The sequence below is a fragment of the Camellia sinensis genome, chromosome 14, assembly GCF_055761805.1.
Source record: "Camellia sinensis isolate YWXY chromosome 14, ASM5576180v1, whole genome shotgun sequence".
Classification (NCBI taxonomy): domain Eukaryota; kingdom Viridiplantae; phylum Streptophyta; class Magnoliopsida; order Ericales; family Theaceae; genus Camellia; species Camellia sinensis.
The window spans coordinates 133,599,263-133,619,351 of record NC_138974.1 but is presented as its reverse complement, the minus strand read 5'-3'; the positions used below and the strand labels follow the sequence as shown (position 1 = coordinate 133,619,351).

General features: G+C 35.3%; 1 protein-coding gene and 1 long non-coding RNA gene across 4 annotated transcripts; both read right to left on the bottom strand.

The window, feature by feature from the left end:
- Positions 1-4,855: 4,855 nt before the first annotated feature.
- LOC145807632 (protein MOR1-like) lies at positions 4,856-7,760 on the bottom strand. Of its 3 annotated transcripts, XM_082906156.1 has the most exons (6): positions 7,379-7,760; positions 7,170-7,259; positions 5,684-5,833; positions 5,499-5,573; positions 5,328-5,409; positions 4,856-5,241 (listed from the first exon to the last, which is right to left on the bottom strand). In XM_082906156.1, the coding sequence occupies exons 1-6, from the start codon at positions 7,517-7,519 to the stop codon at positions 5,120-5,122; spliced, it is 660 nt and encodes a 219-aa protein (XP_082762282.1). In that variant the 5' UTR covers positions 7,520-7,760; the 3' UTR covers positions 4,856-5,119. The 3 variants fall into 3 exon arrangements, with proteins under 3 accessions (XP_082762282.1, XP_082762284.1, XP_082762283.1); XM_082906158.1 differs by lacking the exon at positions 5,499-5,573 and having other exon boundaries at positions 5,720-5,833; positions 7,379-7,756; XM_082906157.1 differs by lacking the exon at positions 5,499-5,573 and having other exon boundaries at positions 7,379-7,636.
- Positions 7,761-14,436: 6,676 nt separating this feature from the next.
- On the bottom strand, positions 14,437-18,606 carry LOC145807633 (uncharacterized). Its single transcript, XR_014350888.1, has 3 exons — positions 18,412-18,606; positions 18,025-18,317; positions 14,437-14,632 (listed from the first exon to the last, which is right to left on the bottom strand). It is a non-coding gene; the product is annotated as an uncharacterized LOC145807633 (long non-coding RNA).
- Positions 18,607-20,089: the final 1,483 nt, after the last annotated feature.

Genomic DNA, 20,089 nt, shown 5'->3' with positions numbered 1-20,089 from the left:
GGTCTGGGTGTCAGGTTTACTACATTAGGTTTCTGTTTCACTATTAATTATGGGCTTCAGCTTGTGTGCAGTCCGAGATTGGATTGGAAGTGTTATTGGGTTTATAAGAGTCCATTACAGGTTTTATTTTGATAATTTGAACTGTTAATATGTAAAATTCGTCAAGTACTATATGTCTGTAAAAAAATTACGTTGATCAAATATAGATAGCTATGTGATCTAAATAGTTTTTTGTCAATTGTTAATTTATTCACCGTCCATTTTTTTTTATACAAAATTAATTTCATCACATAACTATCAATGTCCGATCAATGTGATTTTTTTCAAACATATAGTATTTAATAAGTTTTACACATTAAACAATTCAGATTATTAAAACGAGACTCATAATGAATCTCCATAAATTTAACAATACTGTTCAATCCGATCTCAAACTGAACAGAAGTTGAACCCTAATTATAGGTCCCATATGCATTGCATTAATTCGGTCTCAGGCCCATGACTCGAAAACTTTTTCTATAAAATCGTTATGGGTATTCTATGAATTTTAAAATAAAATAATAAAAAAAAAATCTTTGTGAGGATTCTACAAATATCACGAATTGTTTATGCAACAATGATTCATCCCACTAAAAATATCACCACTAATAGCACTAATGCATTAAAAAAATAAAAAAAATAAAAAAAATAAAAAAAAATTACAACTCCAAGACCAAAACATCACATCATTCATGGCGGGACCCACTGCCACCTAATTAGTGGGAGCACTAATTAGTGCTCCCAAGCATTTTTCTTGTTCATGCTATCACTTTCTTCTGTAACTAAGAAATTGTTTTACATGATTTAAATAAATATATTTTTTATTTTTTTATAAAAAGATGTACAGAAAAGTAAAGAAGTAATATAATAAAAAAAATAAAAAAATGAAAAGATAAATTATTTTTAAGTTACCAAACTGGACCTAAATATGTGAAATGCGATGAAATTGTATTGCATTGGCCTCAAGTGCATATATAAGGTCGAATGATTAAGACGAGTGAGGCAAAGACAAACATGACACGGATTTGAGAGTTTATTGAACTACAATAGATGAGTATTGAGTACTCGTGTAGTATTCATTATATCACATGTGGTTAAGCAAAATATTAGAATCCAATCAGATTATTTGGTTTAGATTTTTAGAATTCACTTTTTAGAAAATAATTTTTTTTTTATTTTTCACATATTTTTTTTTGTTTTTTTTGAATTTTTTAATGTTCTAAGCATTTTTTAAAATTTTAAGATACACCTAATATAAATACACTTAAAACGTATAATATTTATGAAAAAAATCTTTAGAAAATTTATTAAATACCAAAAATATAAATAAATAAAAAAGAGAATTTAGTACATTTTCTTATTCTTGTGTATTTATTGATTTTTTAAAATATTTTTTTATAAATATTTTATTTTTTAAATACATTTAAGTAAGGTGCATCTAAAAAAGTAAAAAATTGCTTAAAATTTTAAAAATATTTACTAAAAAAAAATATATATATATATATATATATATATATGAAATATAAAAAACACAATTTCCAAAAAATTGAACCCAAAAAATTGAAACCAAACTCATTGAATATTTTTATCAAGAGAAAGCCAAATGTCCTGCATGATATTTGGTAAAATTTTTGATATTTTTCTTTGTATCCCTAACATTGTTGGTTAGTTAATATTTCAGCTTTTCTGTCATTGGATTAACTGAATTCGTATTGTTGAGCTTGATGGATTCACTTTGTGGTCCATTTTGAATGATTGAAATTGTTCATTTTGTAAGATTCATCGAGTTGATCGAATATTGATAGTCAAATGATCAAATTATATTTATCTTTAAAATAAATGAATAACTTATTTTTAAAATCATATTTATCATTTAATTTATATAAAACAAATATGATTCCATTATAAAAGTAACGATGTCAACTTAATTTTTTATGTGAATTGTTTTTTGAACTGGTCCTATAAAATGAAAGACTTGTCAGTAATAAGCCCACAAGTTATTCAATGAATCCAAAAATCACCAAGGAGAACCAACTCCTACAATTAAAGGGGAAATAACCCATTAGTGGATGGTTGAATTTTTTTTTCTTCAAATTCATGATAAAATTTAATTATGAAAGTTATGAATTTTTTTATAAATATGAAATTATTTTTGAAAAGCAAACCTGATTTATAATTTCTCCATAATTAAATCTCATCAGTGATTTTTTTTTAAATTTTTTTTTGTACTTATAACATCATCAGTAAAGTTGACACCCCTCATTTAATCCAATCCAAATATAGGTAGACATATAGTATGGCGTATCATGGTCAAGTCCTTCTCATAAATTAATCCATGTTACCCTTCTTAGCTATGTTCATTTGCAGTGGTATTGCACCAATCATAAATAAATTTTTGTTGTGGACCAGTGATGCTTTATTTGTGCCTCACCGACAAAGATCACTCGTCTTAAAATTTTATTTCGTTCATGATTTTTATTTTATTTCATTCATGATTTTTATTTTATTTTTTCAGTTAAAGGTATGATGTTTGTGGATTAGTTAGTGATATTACTATTAATGGATTTTGATATAGGTTCAAATTCTAATGTGAAAACTGAGGAGTATACCACTTTAAGTTCAAGTTTCTACTAATTGATTTCATAAATTAACAAAACTCACAAAAAATAGACGCAAAAAAACAAAAACACACGCACGCGAGAATGAATTGGTGATCTGAATTTCTCACCAACTGCAAAATTCTCCTATGGGTAAGAAAATCCATACGAAAAAAAAAAAAAAAATAAATAAATAAATTGATTTTTTAATGATTTTTTAAAAAAATTTTCTGAAAATACGCATAAAAAAGTAGTGAGAATAAATTGACTTTTTATAGTATTTTTTGACTTTTTAACTATTTTAATTACTCCCAAACACCCCCTAAAATGGCAGAAAGATTCGTGGGCTGGGAATGGTTTAGAACTGGGCTTCCATTTTTTGTAAGCTTTATATGGACCAAGCCTGATGCCTATGGGCCGGTCCTCCACCAGTTGCTTACACCTTCGGCATGCAAGTATTGCCATTTCATTCTACCATTTTATTTATTTATTTATTTTTTTGGGTGGTATAATCAGGCCTAAGTCTATTTTAATAATAATTTATAATAACTATATTTGCATACCAAAAATTACTTATCATTTCATTTATTACTATTGTTTTGGTTCAATATGTTCAACCAGTCGCAACAACTTGAAACTCAACTTTACATGGCGGCAAATAATGTCATAAATTTTATTTATTTTTCGAGCAATATATAATTTAGATGCACAAACTAGTATTTTTTTTTTCTTTTTCAGAAGATAGCGGTTCGTAGATTAATAATCAGATTACAACACAGGTCAATATCTCTTCATATACTCGAGATTGAAATTATATTCACCTTGACACTTAAATTACTTGAGTCCAGCTTGTCTTAAGTTGAGATCAAAATTGGACCCGTCCAGTTCGGTCCATGGGCCCCATTTTGGATCCGTTTTGATAATTTGAACCGCTTAATGTGTAGAACTCGTCGAGTACTACATGTCTGTAAAAAATCACGTTGATCGGATATCAATAGCTATGTGATCAAATCATTTTTGTATAAAAAAAATGGACGGTGAAACAATTAACGGTTGATAAAAAACTGTTTTGTTCACATAGCTATCGATATCCGATCAACGTGATTTTTTACAAGCATATAGTACTCGACGAGTTCTATACATTCAACGGTTCGAATTATCAAAACGAGACCCGTGATAGGCCTTCACAAGCTCAACAACACGATCCAATCCGATATTAGACTGGACCAAAACCACTGCCATCTTTTAAATAATTGTCCGGCAGAGTCAAACAAGTAAAATTGATGTATTGATTTTGTTAGTTTTGTATGGCACTTTCTCTTATTAGAAACAAGAAATTCTATGATATGACAAACCACAAGAAACTTTTTTTTTTTTTTGGACATATTGGATGCTAAAACTCTTTATTCTGAAAATCAAATACAAAAGGCAAAATTGCCATGAAAAATCATAAAATTAGAAACCCTAAAGGTTATTAATGTTTTGACTAACTATACAACACTTACTTTATAAAACATGGAAATAATTTTTTTTTCTCTAGCACGTGGCTGACACAGATCAACGTTTCATTCAATATTTTTTGAACCGACAGCGTAACGCACTACAAGAATTAATATTTTTGGCAACAAAAAAATTAATCGTTAAAAGTCTATTTTTAGTTGGCAAAAATTATCCGCGATTAATTTTTTTAGTCGCTATTTTGGTCGCTAATTGAGGGTCGGCAAAAGTAATTCGCGACCAAAATTTTAGTTGGTCGGCAAAAGTTAGATTTGCAGACTAAATTTTTGGTCGCTAAATATTTAATTACCACGACTAATTCATTTTGTCGCTAAAACACTTTGGTTGCGAAAAGTGATATTTTCCCGACCAAATATCTTAGTCGCCAATTGACACATTTCGCGACCAAAAAGTTTGGTCGCCAAGTATCACATTCAACGACCAAAAAATTTGGTCGCCAATTGTGACATTCCATGACCAAAAAATTTGGTCGCCATTTGTTACTTTTCGCGACCAAAACTTTTAGTCGGCAAAAGTGAGTTTCCACGACCAAGAGCTGTTTTGGTCGGCAATAGATGTATTTTTTGCGACTAAAACTCTTAGTCAGCAATTGTCATTTTTTCCGAAAAAAAATTATTTTGGATGTCGCAACTAATAAATTGGTCGCCAAAGCAGGAAAACAATACATTTGTAATTCCTAATAATTCATTTAATCCATAATAAACCTATAATTTTAAAGCATCATTCAAATTAATTGAATCATTAACATTCGACACAATACAACTATTCTAAGTTTTCATTCACAAGTCACATCCATCTAGCATAACAACTTGAAACATAACTATTTGTTATCCATGCGCAGCTATCAACAAATAAAACTACTAATATTTGTTATCCATACACATCCATCCAAAAATATTTAATCCTCCCAAAAATGCTCATATATACTGCCAAGTAGTCTTGTACAATTTAGCTTCGTGAACTTGTTAAGAAATATATTGGGGAGGGTGCTCGTCTGGTTCGTGAACTTTTGATCCACTTTTCCTAACTTTTGATCCGCTTTTCAATGATGGCCCCATCGATATTGTTTTAGCCACTTCAAATGTTTCTGGGAACAAAGAAAAATCATATCACTATGAAACAGCACTACCGAACAAAGATAATAAAACCTCAACAAACTTCACTACAACATACCTTGAAAAGCCCCAGAGTGCTTCAGTCGTTCAAAAACAATAGCTAAGGCAGGTCCTTGAATATCTTTCAAATTCTTGGTCACCTAGTCATGTAACAAGACAATAAACTCAGGAGTTCTGCTAAATTTTTGACAAAAACCAAAGGAGGCACCAAAATTTTTTGTCTACATACTGCATCAGGACCACAGACTCTGAAAATTTCACCAATGCATACTTCAGCTGCTTTACGAACATCTGCTAATTTATCCTATATATAAATGCAAAACCAAGCAATTAAATAAAGTGATAAAAAAAATGATGAGTTATTTGCCCTTAAATTATTTTTTTGAAAATTTCAAATTTTGCAGCAGTAAATACCGTCATAGCAGAAGCAGTTGGTTTTAGCAGATTTACAGCATTAGGAAAATTGCTTAATCCACTAAGTTGCCTTGATAGCCAATCAAAAAGATCCTTGCGCCCTTCCGTGCCAAGCTTCGCATCCATCAAAGCAGTAGTGATGTAAGGCACCTAATAAAGAAATAGAATTGGAAAATTTATCAGAGAAGCATGATAGTGGCAGCAACACTAGATTGCAAACCCGTATCTTTGCAAAAATCAATTAAATCCTATAAACATGTACATCGTATTGAGACAACTAACTGGCATAATAAAACTGTACCTGTTACTGTACTTGCAAATTTCAGTATACAATGATTAATAAGGTAACAGCCATAACAACCCTGCCAGTAAGATAAGCAAAAAAGTTAAATACATGTGTCATTGTCAAATCCTACTCCAACACAAATACAATTCAATGATTGCTAATTAGAGGTTGAGCAGTTATATCAGACACTAATTACTTCTCTAGGTAGCATGAGTTATTGAAGACCTAACAGGAACTTATTCAGGCATAGTTAACTATCAAAGCTCCATTCCCTTTAAATGACCTAAAATTTGCAATTCACCTAAAGTGGGCCCTTTAGCACAATAAATATTTTCTTACTTTCCAATTTCCCAATAGGCAATAACATAGCACATAAATTCGAGGAATGGCACAAGTGACGTTCCATACAGTGGTAAACCCAACGTTATAAACTTTGACGCTCTTTCATTCTTTCATTCATGATCACCAATACTCATGGTACATGTTCAAGAGAAATCAGAAAAACTAAGTATAAACATTGGACATGTAGAGAGAATAACCTTCCAGCCGTTCTTTCCATAAACTTTGATGCTCTTTCACTCTTCAATTGTGAAACACTATCAGCATTTATAAGAGAACCTATTCTCCTTTCAATCTCTTCAAGACTCAGTGCTGGTTCAAGGAAAGGTGAGTGAAAAAGGATTGAGCAATGAAGAGATTGATGATGTTCTTGATCTTCAAAGCAAACTAGTCAAAGATTATGTTTGGCATTGAATATAGTTGTTGTATATTTTTAACAAACATGAATCTGGCATTATTGAAGTCTAAACTGAATATCTTCCCTGGTTTATCATCTTCCTTCACCAGATTTAATTGATGTTCACATATTTATTTATGTTGGCATAATCTTCACCTATTAATTTATGTTGGCATAATCTTCACAAAAAATATAAAATATTCTGAAACAATGACAAAGTGGAACAAAATTATGTGGGATAACCACTCAATGAAGTAACATGTTAATAAGTCCAAGAGAATTAGCAACTTAATTAACAATTGGATGATTTTTTCTTCTTGGAAACAAAAGCACTACACTGGACAAGATTCACTTATAACAACAACATCTTCCCAACTCATTCAGCCACTTCTTTGTAAACCTTCTCCTTATTCTACAAGACATAAATATCAAATAGAATGATTAAGAAGAAAAATAAAGCCAACCTGCCCAAGGTGAATAAGAGAGACAAGTATGTATTTCTTATATGCTTCAACAGCAATAGCATTTATAGTAGACATTGGTGCAGTTACAACCTGATAGCAATAAGCCATAAGGATGATATAAAAAGTCAATTGTTACAAACTTTACAAAATATATATATATATATATATATATATATATAATATGGCTGAACTACAAAACATTGACCCACATTGTGCAGAAGCTCCAATGCTTTGCGGAAACGCTTCTGTCCTATGCATATCATTCCCCTGTCAAAATGCCTAACATAAATGTCAGTAAAATTTCCTTCTAGACACTGAAGCACCTGTACCACCCAAGCGTAACGCATCATGGCCAAACAATTAATGAAATCAAATATAATTACCAAGCAAATAAATTTAGATTTTATCACGATGATAAGTCATTCCACACGAATCAACAACTTGTTGCTTCTACATTAGAATGCATTTATTAATGAAACTAGAACAATTATTGAGCAACTGTATGACATTTGATGTGTGAAGTGCTCTTTTTCTCATGTTCTTTTCTTTATGGAACTGGGTGATCTTAGAAATCCAAAGCTTTTTTTACTTACATTTGAGTAAGCAAGGTGAACAGAGTTATGGGAGCCTTATTACCCTGGCTACCTTTCCCGAGGCATATGCCTGCTTATCAACAATTGCTATATAGACTAATTGCTAATTGCTATATAGATGATCTACCTGCTTATCAACAAAACATCAGGTCTCATACTTATAAATGCAGATTCACCAAATATGACTTAAACCAATAGGACTCCAAGTTTTTAATTCGTTGATAACCCAATTGTTCTCTCCTTTAAAATAAAAAATCTCAACTCAAATGCATGAATGAAAATATATGACACCCCCAACTAGTGTTCCACCAGACATTGTTCACACAAAATAATGACAACCAAAGAATCCAACAACACCTTTCTAAACTGTCAAACAACCTACTTCTAAAATTTTTTAAATTTCCCAAAACATAAAAAGTATGAAGACCTGTAGTCTGTAAATCCTATTAAATTCTGACTAAAAAATTATCCACAGACCTAAAAATGACCAAACAATGTCAGTAATGGAACAGTATAAAATCTATCTAGATATCTTTGTAAATTGAATGCACAAACTATAAAATTCAATCAAGTTCTATATCCTAAAAACAATTATCATATATATGATAAACTGAAACACAAAACCCACAAGTTCTCTCCTTTAAAGTCATGGGTGAATTTGGGGAATGAGAGATCGATTTCAAATTTCCTTAGCATCCCTCCGATTCAAAGCGATGATAAAAACTCATAAGTGCACACTCAGATTATCTCAAATCGTGACAAATCAAACATGATATAGAAAGAAATAAAGACGCCATTGATTGAAGATCCGAGAGAGACTCCGAATGATTATTTCTCAGCAACCAAACATGTGGAAAATCAAGAATGAAATAAAGAGCAAGATATTGATTACCAGATCAAGACGCGCTACTACAAAACCATGAATAGATCACACATTTTTTGTGTGATGGATGTTATTTAATCACACTTTTTAAATTTTATTAAAGTGTGATCTTTGGGAGTGTGATTAAAAATTGTCATTTTTAATCACACCTTTTAAGTGTCATTAAAAAATGATTCCATCACACCTTTTAAGTGTGATTAATAACATTTAGATCACACCTTTTAAGTGTGATTAATAACTGTAGACAAGCCCGCGGGGGGACCTCGCTACAGCTCGGACTCGACTTTGTAGTCACGGTTCTAAGTCTGAACCAAAGAGTCCAAATCTGGCAAATCGTTTTGAGAAAACAGATTTTGAAAAAGTAGTGCCAAACATGGACTGCTTTGCCAGATACAGAGTCGCCACCTAAATATTTTATTTTGGGAAATTTAGGAAACCCTGACTCGGTGCCAAAAGGCCACGTGTCCGTCATCACCAAAGCTGCCTCGGCTCGGGAACTCGGGTACGATTGGGGAAGGTCACTTCGTGAGCACCCCCGCTCGCCCGGTCATAGACCGGCCTCTACTAACCATGATATCAATTTTTGAAAACATTGTGAGTTCTTATTCTGGTTATTAGCCTAGGTTACTATGTGATGCTCACAGCATACAAGTATAGACCTGGTCGCCTGAATTGGAACAAAACATTTCATGTTTGCCTTTTTTGAAAGAGGTTTTGCTACCCGCAGGTAGACTTTAAAACATTTGATGATTTATTCCAATTTAAGTAACCCAACCTTCACCCACAGGCATTCAGGCAGTTATATCAGATAAGCACATAGCCTCATGGTAAGCATGCTATTCATGGCAACACTCACACACATGCAAGGATGCTAAAGCATAAAACTTACCGAGTACTCTAAGCCAAAATAGGAATTTATTAGAAATCATGCATGATCCTAAATATACAGAAATGCCTAATGCAACACATGCAAAATGCAACTATAGCAGGCTCGGCTATTCTAAGATGGTATATGAAATGCTACAACTATCATGTATTCAATTTAGAATTGAAAGTACAATGCAGTTAGTATGATGCGCCGAGCCCGGTGCATGCAAAAACAGATGAATGATGCAAACATGCTATCATACTGTATGCTAATTGAAATATGCCCTAATCTAACCATCAAAAGCGGATAAATAAAAGGGAAGAAAGACGTGGGGTTGGAAGACATACATCACACTCACGCACACTTATTACAGTTGTGCCCTCGCGCAGAGGGTCTGAATAAATATACAGTCCAAATATTACAGTCCCGAATAAAAGAATATTACAGTCCAAAATATTACAAAATCCTAATTAATTAATGAATTAACTAATAAAGCAAATAAAACTGGCATGCAAGCCAGGGACTGCCTTGCTTCTGATGGATGATGCATGTCCGGATTGTCTTGCGCGGAAATCCACCGGAATGCCCCAATTAGCCTCTGTTTACACCTGTTCTTGAAATGCGTGCCAAGCCCCAAAAGTTACGGATTCTGCTTTTGCTGCAACAGAGAGCAGGAAAGGGGCATTGCAATGTATTTGCACAGATATATGCATGTCTCGATCCTCGTGCCACCAATCACGCATACCGAGGCATGATGGCCGAGGAGTCGAAATGCACAATTCAATGTAGGATGAATGCACATGAAAACACAACAAGAACCTAACTCCATCATGGATGATCCGGAGTGTCGGTGACTGGGAAATTGAGACACATTCCGTCACTCGGAGTACGAAATGTACCTCGTTTCCCGTGCCCGGGCTAACTCCTATTCCGAACACGATGTAATATGCGTGATATGCATGAAATGCAACTAAGATATAATCCTAACATACTCAATGCTATGGAATGAAATGCCTCGAAATACGTGCACGCAGGCACGCAAACCGAGAAAATGACAGAATGCTATGAAAATGAGGTGTCTCGAAATATGTGCACGCAGGCACACAAATCGAGGCGATGATATGTGTCTCAAAATACGTACACGTGGGCACGCAAACCGAGGCGAGGATATGTGTCTCGAAATACGTACGTGCACGCGGGCACGCAAACCGAGGCGATGATATGTGTCTCGAAGTACGTGTACGCGGGCACGCAAACGAGGCGATGATATGTGTCTCGAAGTACGTGCACGCGGGCACGCAAACCGAGGCGATGATATATGTCTCGAAGTACGTGCACGCGGGCACGCAAACCGAGTCGATGATATGTGTCTCGAAGTACGTGCACGCGGGCACGTAAACCGAGGCGATGATATGTGATGCAAATGACATGGAAAATGCAACATGGACTTATTCCAACATGAGTGAACCTCAGCCACACTCACATAGGATGCCGGCGGATAAAAATGGAGCGCCTCGAAATGCGTGCACACGGGCACGCAAACCGAGGCAATGACGAAACGTGATGAAATGACATGGAAATGACAAATGGGCTTATACCAACATGAGTGAGCCTCAGCCACACTCACATAGGATGCCGGCGGATAAAAAATGGAGTGCCTCGAAATGCGTGCACACGGGCACGCAAACCGAGGCAATGACGAAACGTGATGAAATGACATGGAAATGACAAATGGGCTTATACCAACATGAGTGAGCCTCAGCCACACTCACATAGGATGCCGGCGGATAAAAAATGGAGTGCCTCGAAATGCGTGCACACGGGCACGCAAACCGAGGCAATGGCAGAAATGTGATGAAATGACATGGAAATGATATGCAAGCATACTAATGGAATTCCAGCACTAAAATATGGGGGAAAACATTCCCGAAATGAAGCGAAATGACATGAAATGCATGGAAATGACCCGAAATGCAACATTAGGCACCCGAAATGGCCTATAGCTATGCCAAACATGCACAATATGGACATGCAATGCAAAGACAGAAGCTAGACAGTCCCAAAAGATGCACTTTCACAGTTATAAACATGGCCAAACAGCAAGCATAGGTAGGGGAAAAATAGCATGCAAGAATAGGGGCCAAAAGAGGGGTAATGAAGCAAGTGGTATAAGAAAAACCCAAAATGAAAAATTTCCTTCTACAAAACTGAAGAGGGACCAAAAATATGAATATTTACAGTATATGGCAGCCTCAAAATCAGTATACAAATATGCTAAAAATGTGATGCAAAATGAAGCTCAAAAGGTGCTATAACATGAAGTATATAGAATAATCACCAAACAGAAAAAAAGTGTTAATGAAACATGAAGTATAGGCCAAAATAAGGCCACTTTCAGTTCGGACCAAGGTCCAAAAACAGAAACAAAGGGGGCTGCCAATTTATGCAAAAATGGGGCCAAATAAGGGATATAACTACAAGTGACACATGGAGACACCAAACAATGTTGAGCCCTTCTCCAATGTTTAAGAGGGGCTCAAAATAAGCCTTATATCAGTTTACAATATGCTCAAAAACAGATTGCTCATGGGTCAAAAATAGCATGCAAAACTATGACATACAAGAGGATCAATGAAGCAAGTATATTATGGAGGGCTCAAACAGGGTTGAGCCCTTAATGAAAAGTGAAGATGAGCTCAAAATATGGCCCTTTTCAGTTAGGGCCGGAGCTTGAAACAAAAAGAAAGTGGGGCTTAGAAATAGATCAAGAAAAAGGGTCAAAAGGGTAAAAGTGTTACTTACCCTTGAAGACTCAAACTTTTGTTGCTTCTTGGATGGATTTGCAGCTTCTTTGGCCTTTGGCAAACCTTCCTTGCTGCTGGAAATGAGATGGTGGTGGTAGAGCTTGGTGGTGTAGAAGGAATGATGGTTAGGGAGTTAGGGTTTTTTGAAGAATTGAGAAGGATGAAGATGGAGTTGGCTATGGAAGCTTGAAGGAGAGTTTTTCTAACCCCAAAAAAGGAGGCCACTAGCTGGTTATAAAGGTCCAAAAGGGGGTGTAAAGGTGGGGGAAAAGGAGAGCAAAACTCCCCCACAAAATATCCCCCGGATACAGATAATATCTGGGGGATATTGCCCCACAGCTGTAAAGTGCACAGTGCGAGGAACACGGCCGGCCTATCACTTTTGTTGGAGGTGGCCGGCCGGCCACACCCCCTAGCCGGCCGGCTAGGGGTCAAAAGGGTCAATGAGATTTTCTGGCCGGCCAGCTACTGAGGAGGTACTCCTATGTGTGTACAACACAACCATGTGGTTAAAATTCCAAGAAAGTGGGTCTAAGGGGTTCAACATTAGCTCGGAAAGAGGGGTTCAAAAGGGTCAATTTGAATTACTGGCCGGCCATGAACTTTTAGTGGCCTCTCATGTGTGTACATCACAGATATGTGGTTCAAAGTTCAAGAAAAAAGGGTCCAAGGGGTTCAACATTAGCCCGGAAGAAAGGGGTCAAAAGGGTCAAGTAACCTTAATGGCCGGCCACCAACTTTTAGGGGCCTCCCAGGTGTGTAGATCACAGATATGTGGTTGAAAGTTGGCAACACTAACCCTAGGGTGTTCAACATTAGCCGGGAAGTTGGAAAAACGGGCACCGGGAGGCTCCGGAGGATGTATAACTGGCTGCTGCAACAATTGCTGGCCTTCCACCCTTCAGTGACCTCTCCAGTGATAAAACAGAGGTACCTGCCAAAAATGAACGAAAACCGATGCAAAACGAATGTTCGGGAGCCAAAACACGCAGTTCGGGATCCCGAAAATGGGCTGTTAAACACCGAAAGTGGCGTTCGGCCGCGAAGTGGGTTTCTCAGACCCCAGTGTCCCTCAAAAGGGATTAAATAAGATGTATGCCAAAAATCAGAGCAAACGGAGATGGTTAGGCGGTCCCGAACCGAGGCACACGGCCTGACGGCTCCGAAAACCAGGAACCGGGCTCCGAAATGGGCAAAATGGCCTGCGGCCACAAAATGTAGCCCACGGCCACTGAGAGATGGTCTACGGGACCTCTCCTTCCCCTCAGGAAAAGAAACAGAGAAAACCGAGTCTGGTTCGCAAACCGAGGCAAGGCACCGAAGAAGGTCCGGAAGTCCGGAGGCGGGGCTCGCAGCCGCGACTCTGAAACTTCTGAACGAGCACATTATGCAATATCACCAAGTGCTCAACTGGTGACGTCTGAGTCTCAAGGTCGGTCAAAAATGGGGTGTCTACAATAACATGTAGATCACACCTTTTAAGTGTAATTAATAACATTTAGATCACACCTTTTAAGTGTGATTAATAACATGTAGATCACACCTTTTAAGTGTGATTAGTAACATTTAAGGTGTGATTAAAAATGATTCAATCACACCTTTTAACACCGTTTAGGTGTGATTAAAAATGATTCCATCACACCTTTTAACAAGATTATGCTGAAATTTCTTTCTTTGCTCAATGGTTATCCTCTTAGCAATTCAACAAAGCTCACATCATTTCCCAAAGTCATGAATCATGAAATAACTCTGTGTCAGTTTCTTATTTTCAATTGAAAAAAATTGGAAAACAAATATAGCATCTGGTAACATGCAGCATGTTTGGAGATAAGTGGCCCAACCACCAAATAACTCAGTCAAATGACATAACATATTGCAGCCAATATATGATGTTCATTAAAAGAAAAATAAAAATGCAGGAACAAGATTTTAACCCACTTAAGTCTGGTCAACCTACTTGAAGTTGCCCAGACAAAAGAAAGAAGATTGTCAGAAAATCATGCTTACAATATCTGCACAAATAAAGAAAAAATAACAGGTTTACATAACAAGGTTTAAATAAATAAATAAACAAATATATTCACAAAACAATGCGCCTGGTCTTAAAAGATGCAAGCTAAAAAAATAAAATAAAAAAAGGCACTAACTCATGCTAATTCAACATAATGTGGTAATTACACGTATCATATTGATTGCACCAGAAACATGATTCTGCATTTTCACCTAAGTATCACCCAGATGATCTAGTAAAAAGCATCCTAACCATTGCCATCTAGGTTCGTTGAAACAAATTGAAACTAATAATTCCCTATGACCTGGTAAACCACAAGAAACCAAGTAAGAAAAATAATAGAAAAGAAAACATTATTATAAGAAAAGGCTTCCATATCTCTGTAAATTTTAAAGAAAAAAGAACTTTGCTAAAGATAAACATTTTTCATCCACCTAGTTGAGAGCTGAAAGAAGTGACAATATGAACATTTATGATATAGTCAGCCAAGCAAAGTTGAATTTGACCATGAAATTTCATCTTTAGACCTTATTATTTGTAGTTTATCTATAGATTAGTTGGCAAGAAAAATATCAACAAATACGCCACGAGAGAAGCAAACATGTTTTATTTATTTATTTATTTTTACGAAAAACAGGTTATGTTGAATGCATGTGAAATGAATAAGAACAATAATAACAATAATTAAAGAAATGAAGATAAGAAGAAACGTTCTAGATTATTTTCTAGGTACCATAGTTCATACAATGTGGAATGCGCAAGACATACACATGCATCAAGTAAATCCAGCTTAGACAGACATCAATGACACGGCAAGATTAAAGCTTACAGGTATTAGCTTGTGTGGAAATTGAAGACCATCAGTGCCTATGAATGCCCCTCCATTAATCCCCTCATCTTGTAGTGCTTCCACTACCATAAGATACCAAAACTAATGATATTCTAACAAGGCAACCTAGATAAATCCGGGAAAATAGAGATTGCCCTTCCCCTGTGGTGTGTAGCTATGTTGTCTTCTTCTCAAATAGTAATCTTAATATTACATAAAGATAGTACAAGCTCAGCAATTCTGACATTGAGGATAGTGTAATACTTTAACAAATGAATATGTTGAAAGAAATGCCATGAGATTATGGTCTCTAAGAAGGTGACCACCAATCATAGTAACGCTGAGGGTAGTGGGAGGGGATAGGAGTTCTAATGAAATTGAGAAATGGTTGAGGGAGATGAGCCAATAAAAAGAATCTATTGGTTCATTATACTGCTGAGTTTAGATGTCCAGAGAAAAAATTATCTTCCTTGGTGTACTATTTTAGTCATCTTGCACTGAATCCATGTAGTTATTTTTGGAGTCAAGGTTGGAAATTATTGCAGGTGGAGTGATTGCGCAATGCAGGACTTATTAAAGGTGGCTCAAAAGAGAATGACATTGTTTTTAGGTGAGGTGGTTCATTTTGTGATACATTTAGAGAGATTTTCAGGATGTGAAAGCATGTTAGGATTCCTTAAGTTCTTGGTGCTGCAGTTCAAGAATGTATTTTGACAGAATTGTGTGCTTTGATCACTTATGATGTGGTTGTGTAATAATTCTTTTGCAATGAATCGTACGATACCTTGTATGTCTGAATTGTGATTGTAAACCATTAGGTTTAAAAGTTGTGGTAAAAACTTGTTCAGATTAGAAATCATTAAAAGAAATATTAATTTTTTGAATCCTTCTATTTATTCTCTAAACCAGAAACCTAGAAAGCTGTTGAAAATTTAACTGGAAATTTCATGCCATCTTACCCTAGAGAGTTATTTTGCAGAGTAAAATAATTGCAACATGCAAATTAAAATAACTATTTCCAACAAAATCTTTCTTCATGCAACAATTAAATATTTGCATTACATTTTAACAACCAAATTAAAAAAGAAATAACAAGCAGCATGCATAAAGATTGTTAGTTGAAAAACCAAAGATTTTTAAGCTCCAATGCTGAAATCTAAATCAACTTACCCCACCCATCATTTTGCTTTTATGATTTGTCGTGGGGATCGACTAAATGTTAGGTTCAGATCTTACTCTGAAGCTACATTTGTTTGACGAAAAGGATAAATAATATCGTAGGCTATGAAGCACTGACACTATGAAATAAGCATTGTTGCGGTGTTGGACATAGGGATATGACGAGGATATGCCACGTGGCTTGTCCCTTCATTTGGATTCAGTATTTTCCCACACCTTCATATAACATGACTGGGTTTTCTACATGCTAGGATGTTGCTCTAGGATTGAACTTGCCTAATGTTTCCACCTCTAAGAAACATGTCTCTCTGTCAATCTACATTTGTCAAACTGATCACAATTTTCTTACACCTTAAGAACTAAATCAAAGAAAAATAAAAATGTAGAGAGATTGTCAGTTGAACCTGTTGGCTTTATCACACTACATGCATTTTAAGTCCTAAATCAAGCATCTAATGTCAAATCCCACCATCCACCCTCTGCTCATCATTTTGTTTTTTATAACCTTCATTATCTTGGGGGATCAAGTGATGAAATAAGTTGGAATTTGCTCTTCCACTTGTAAGCCACATGCAAGATAAAATGTGTTTTTTTTTTATATCTGCATCATTGGATTAAAAAATTTCTCATCGCAACACTAAGTGGACAGATTCTATATAGGCCAACATATTGCTCTCACTGAAACACATAAATGCCCCAACTTTGGCACATGTATATCTTGCTCAACCTACATTTGTAAATTGTGACACAGTTTCACTCCATTGCCTACGGTGTTGCCTTAATAAATAAATCATATCAGTTTTAACCATTTCATGTTGCACCACTTTAGAGATTTGGCCTTGGTAAAATGAGAGTTGTCTAACCAATACAAAAACAATTTGAGCTGCTTCCCTATGACATAGAAGAGTAATTATGAAGAATTTTGTGAACCTAGCCTTTATATGGAATCGTCTTAGGTCTAGAAATTCATTTTTTTCACATTTTGCTAAAATCCGAACCTCTTTCGTGCCTCAAAATGATTTTTGCCCAACATAAACTCTTTTTGAACTTATAATTATATCCCTGTGTTTTGAACATTTTCAACGTTGATTTCAAGTCCTAAAAAGTCCAAAATTTGATTTGAAAACGATCTAGAATCAACCTGGGAAAAAACTAACGGCCAGCACCAAACAAGCCCCAAATGACAGACAGATCATTCTGTTAAACACCAAAGGGCCAGAGTGCGAGGAATTTACAAAAGAAAAAGGTCCCAGTTAATGTATTTAATGTATACTTGATTTGCTTTCTTTGTTTCGCATTCTTTTTGCCATGCTTAGTTTCTAGGCTTCTAGTTTTTCTTATTTAATTCATGTTTATTGCTTTAGTTCTTCTCATGTTTTTGTTCATGCATTATAACATGTTTAGACTAGTTCGAAATCACTAGTTCACATGAATATTGCTTACGATTGCATTAAAGTAGAGTTTTTCACACTTTTTCAATTTCTAACCATTTTTGGGGGGCATTTTTCTCTTACAACGGTATGAAGTTCTATAAAAACTGTTTTAATTAGCTCAAAAAAAACTAGGGGCGAAAGAAAACAAATTGAACACTCAAATGTTCTACTCTTTTAGTTTTTAGAAAAAAAAAATTAGAAAGATTGAGACTTCGATGAGACTATTCAGAGGAAGGAGAGGAGGAAGCAACGTACCAAGTAAATAGCCTTCTTCGATGAGACGATTGAGAGAGATTGAGACTGAGCTCCTTCATATTTGCTCCATTAGAACTTATGTGCATTTTGATAAAACCCTTGGAAGCCAAAGAGCTAGGGTTGTGTAATTTGATATATTTATTTATTTATAAATATATTTTTTGGGGCTTTCATATTTCAATTGTATAAGAAAAATGGGTTTTCTTCAATCCATGTCAATCAAATTAATTACAGGAGGCAAAAACTACAGGTTTAGCAAATTCAAGGTGAAGAAACTCTTGAGAGGCAAAGATCTGAAAAGTTGAAAACTATAGTTAGGGTTTGAAATTGGGGGAACGAGAGCGAGAGAGAGAGAGAGAGAGAGAAAGAAAGAGAGAACGTGTTTACCTGATGCAAGAGATCTGAAATCGAGAGGATTAGCAATGGTAGAGTGTAGGCGGCTCTACGCACTGCTACCGAACTTCCTTCATCTCTCCACCAAACCCCATTGTTGCTCCAACGCTGCTCCTGTTTCGTTTCGTGTTAGTCACCTTCTTCGTGTTTGCTCTCTGCCTTGGTCAGTGCACCTATTTCAAAGAGAGATGAGAGAGGAGAAAATGAAAATGTGTGAGCTAACAGATTGCTACAGATAAAAAATTTCAATTCCCGCCCCACATTTCAAATTTCCCTCAGAAATTTTTGGTGACCAAAATACCAGATTAGTCGTAGAAAAGGTACCCTTCGCCGACAATTTTTTTTAGTTGCCAAATCTCAATCAACGGCGACTAAAATATTAGTCGCTAAAAGTGCTAATTTAGCGACTAATTTTTTTTGGTTGCTGAAAATAAGTTTTTGGCGACCAAATTTTTTATCGCCAAAAAAAATGTCACATTCCGCGACCAAATTTGTAGTTGGTAGCCAAACGCATACCACTTTCTGCGACCAACTCTTTTTTTAGTCGCCAAAATATTACCTTCTACGACCAATAATATTTGGTCGCCAAAAATAATGATCATTCACGACTAATTAATATTTGGTGGGCAAATGTCATTTTTTTGCAACCAAATTTTTTTTGGTCGGCAAATGTGTGAATTCTTGTAGTGACGGCACACTAGAATATTATATAGAAAATTGCTATATATTTAGTGCTTTTTTTAATTATTATTGCTTACGTAAATATTAATGATGGACAATACTCTATTATTGATTATTGACCCTGTAAGTGGCAGTAAAATGTCCACACCTTCTTGTGCCCCTAACCTTTCACTAATTTAAAGGTTTAAACCAATTTCTCATTAAATTTTGTTTATCACTAAATTTTAGTTATCACAAAACACAAATTAGTGATTAATCAAAATATATGAACCTCATGATTTTATGTCTAGTAGTTTCAAAATGAGGATAACTTACCAATGGGCCCTGTGGGCCACTGTGAGCCTTACTTCAATTTTATTTATTTATTTTATAAATTTTTAGAAAAATGATCTGTAGCTCCAGATAAATGAGCTCGAATGGCCCTAATACACCTCTTTCAGTTTCCTCTTCTTTCCTCTCTATCTCTATCTCTATCTCTATTTCCTCTCCTCTTCCATTCAAACACTCCTGGTATGTCTCTTCTTCTCTCCTCTCTATCTCTATCTTTGTTTCCTCTCCTCTTCTCTCCTCTCTATCTCTATCTCTAGTATCTTTCTCTTTCTCTATCATACCATCCCAACCTCCTCTCCGTGTGTGTGTGTGTGTGTGTGTGTAGCCAACAGAAAAGCATCCCTCTCATTCTTGAGAGAGTTCGCAAATTATGATTCGATTTCACCGAAGAGGAAAAACGATCTATGGTTGTGAGAGGAACAGATGTAAGGAACTGATTTAGGTTTGATTTTGTTATTTGTGGCTACGGCTGTGGATTTGGTTTTGGTTTTAGATTTTGATTTTGATTTTGTTAAACTGCGGGTTTGGTTTTGGATTTGGTTTTGATTTTAGATTTTGATTTTGTTAAACTGCTGTTGAATATAGTTTTGAGAATTATAATCATGATGAATATCTTCTTCTTCTTCTTCTTTCTCTAATTTTTCAGATTGTTAAAAGAAAA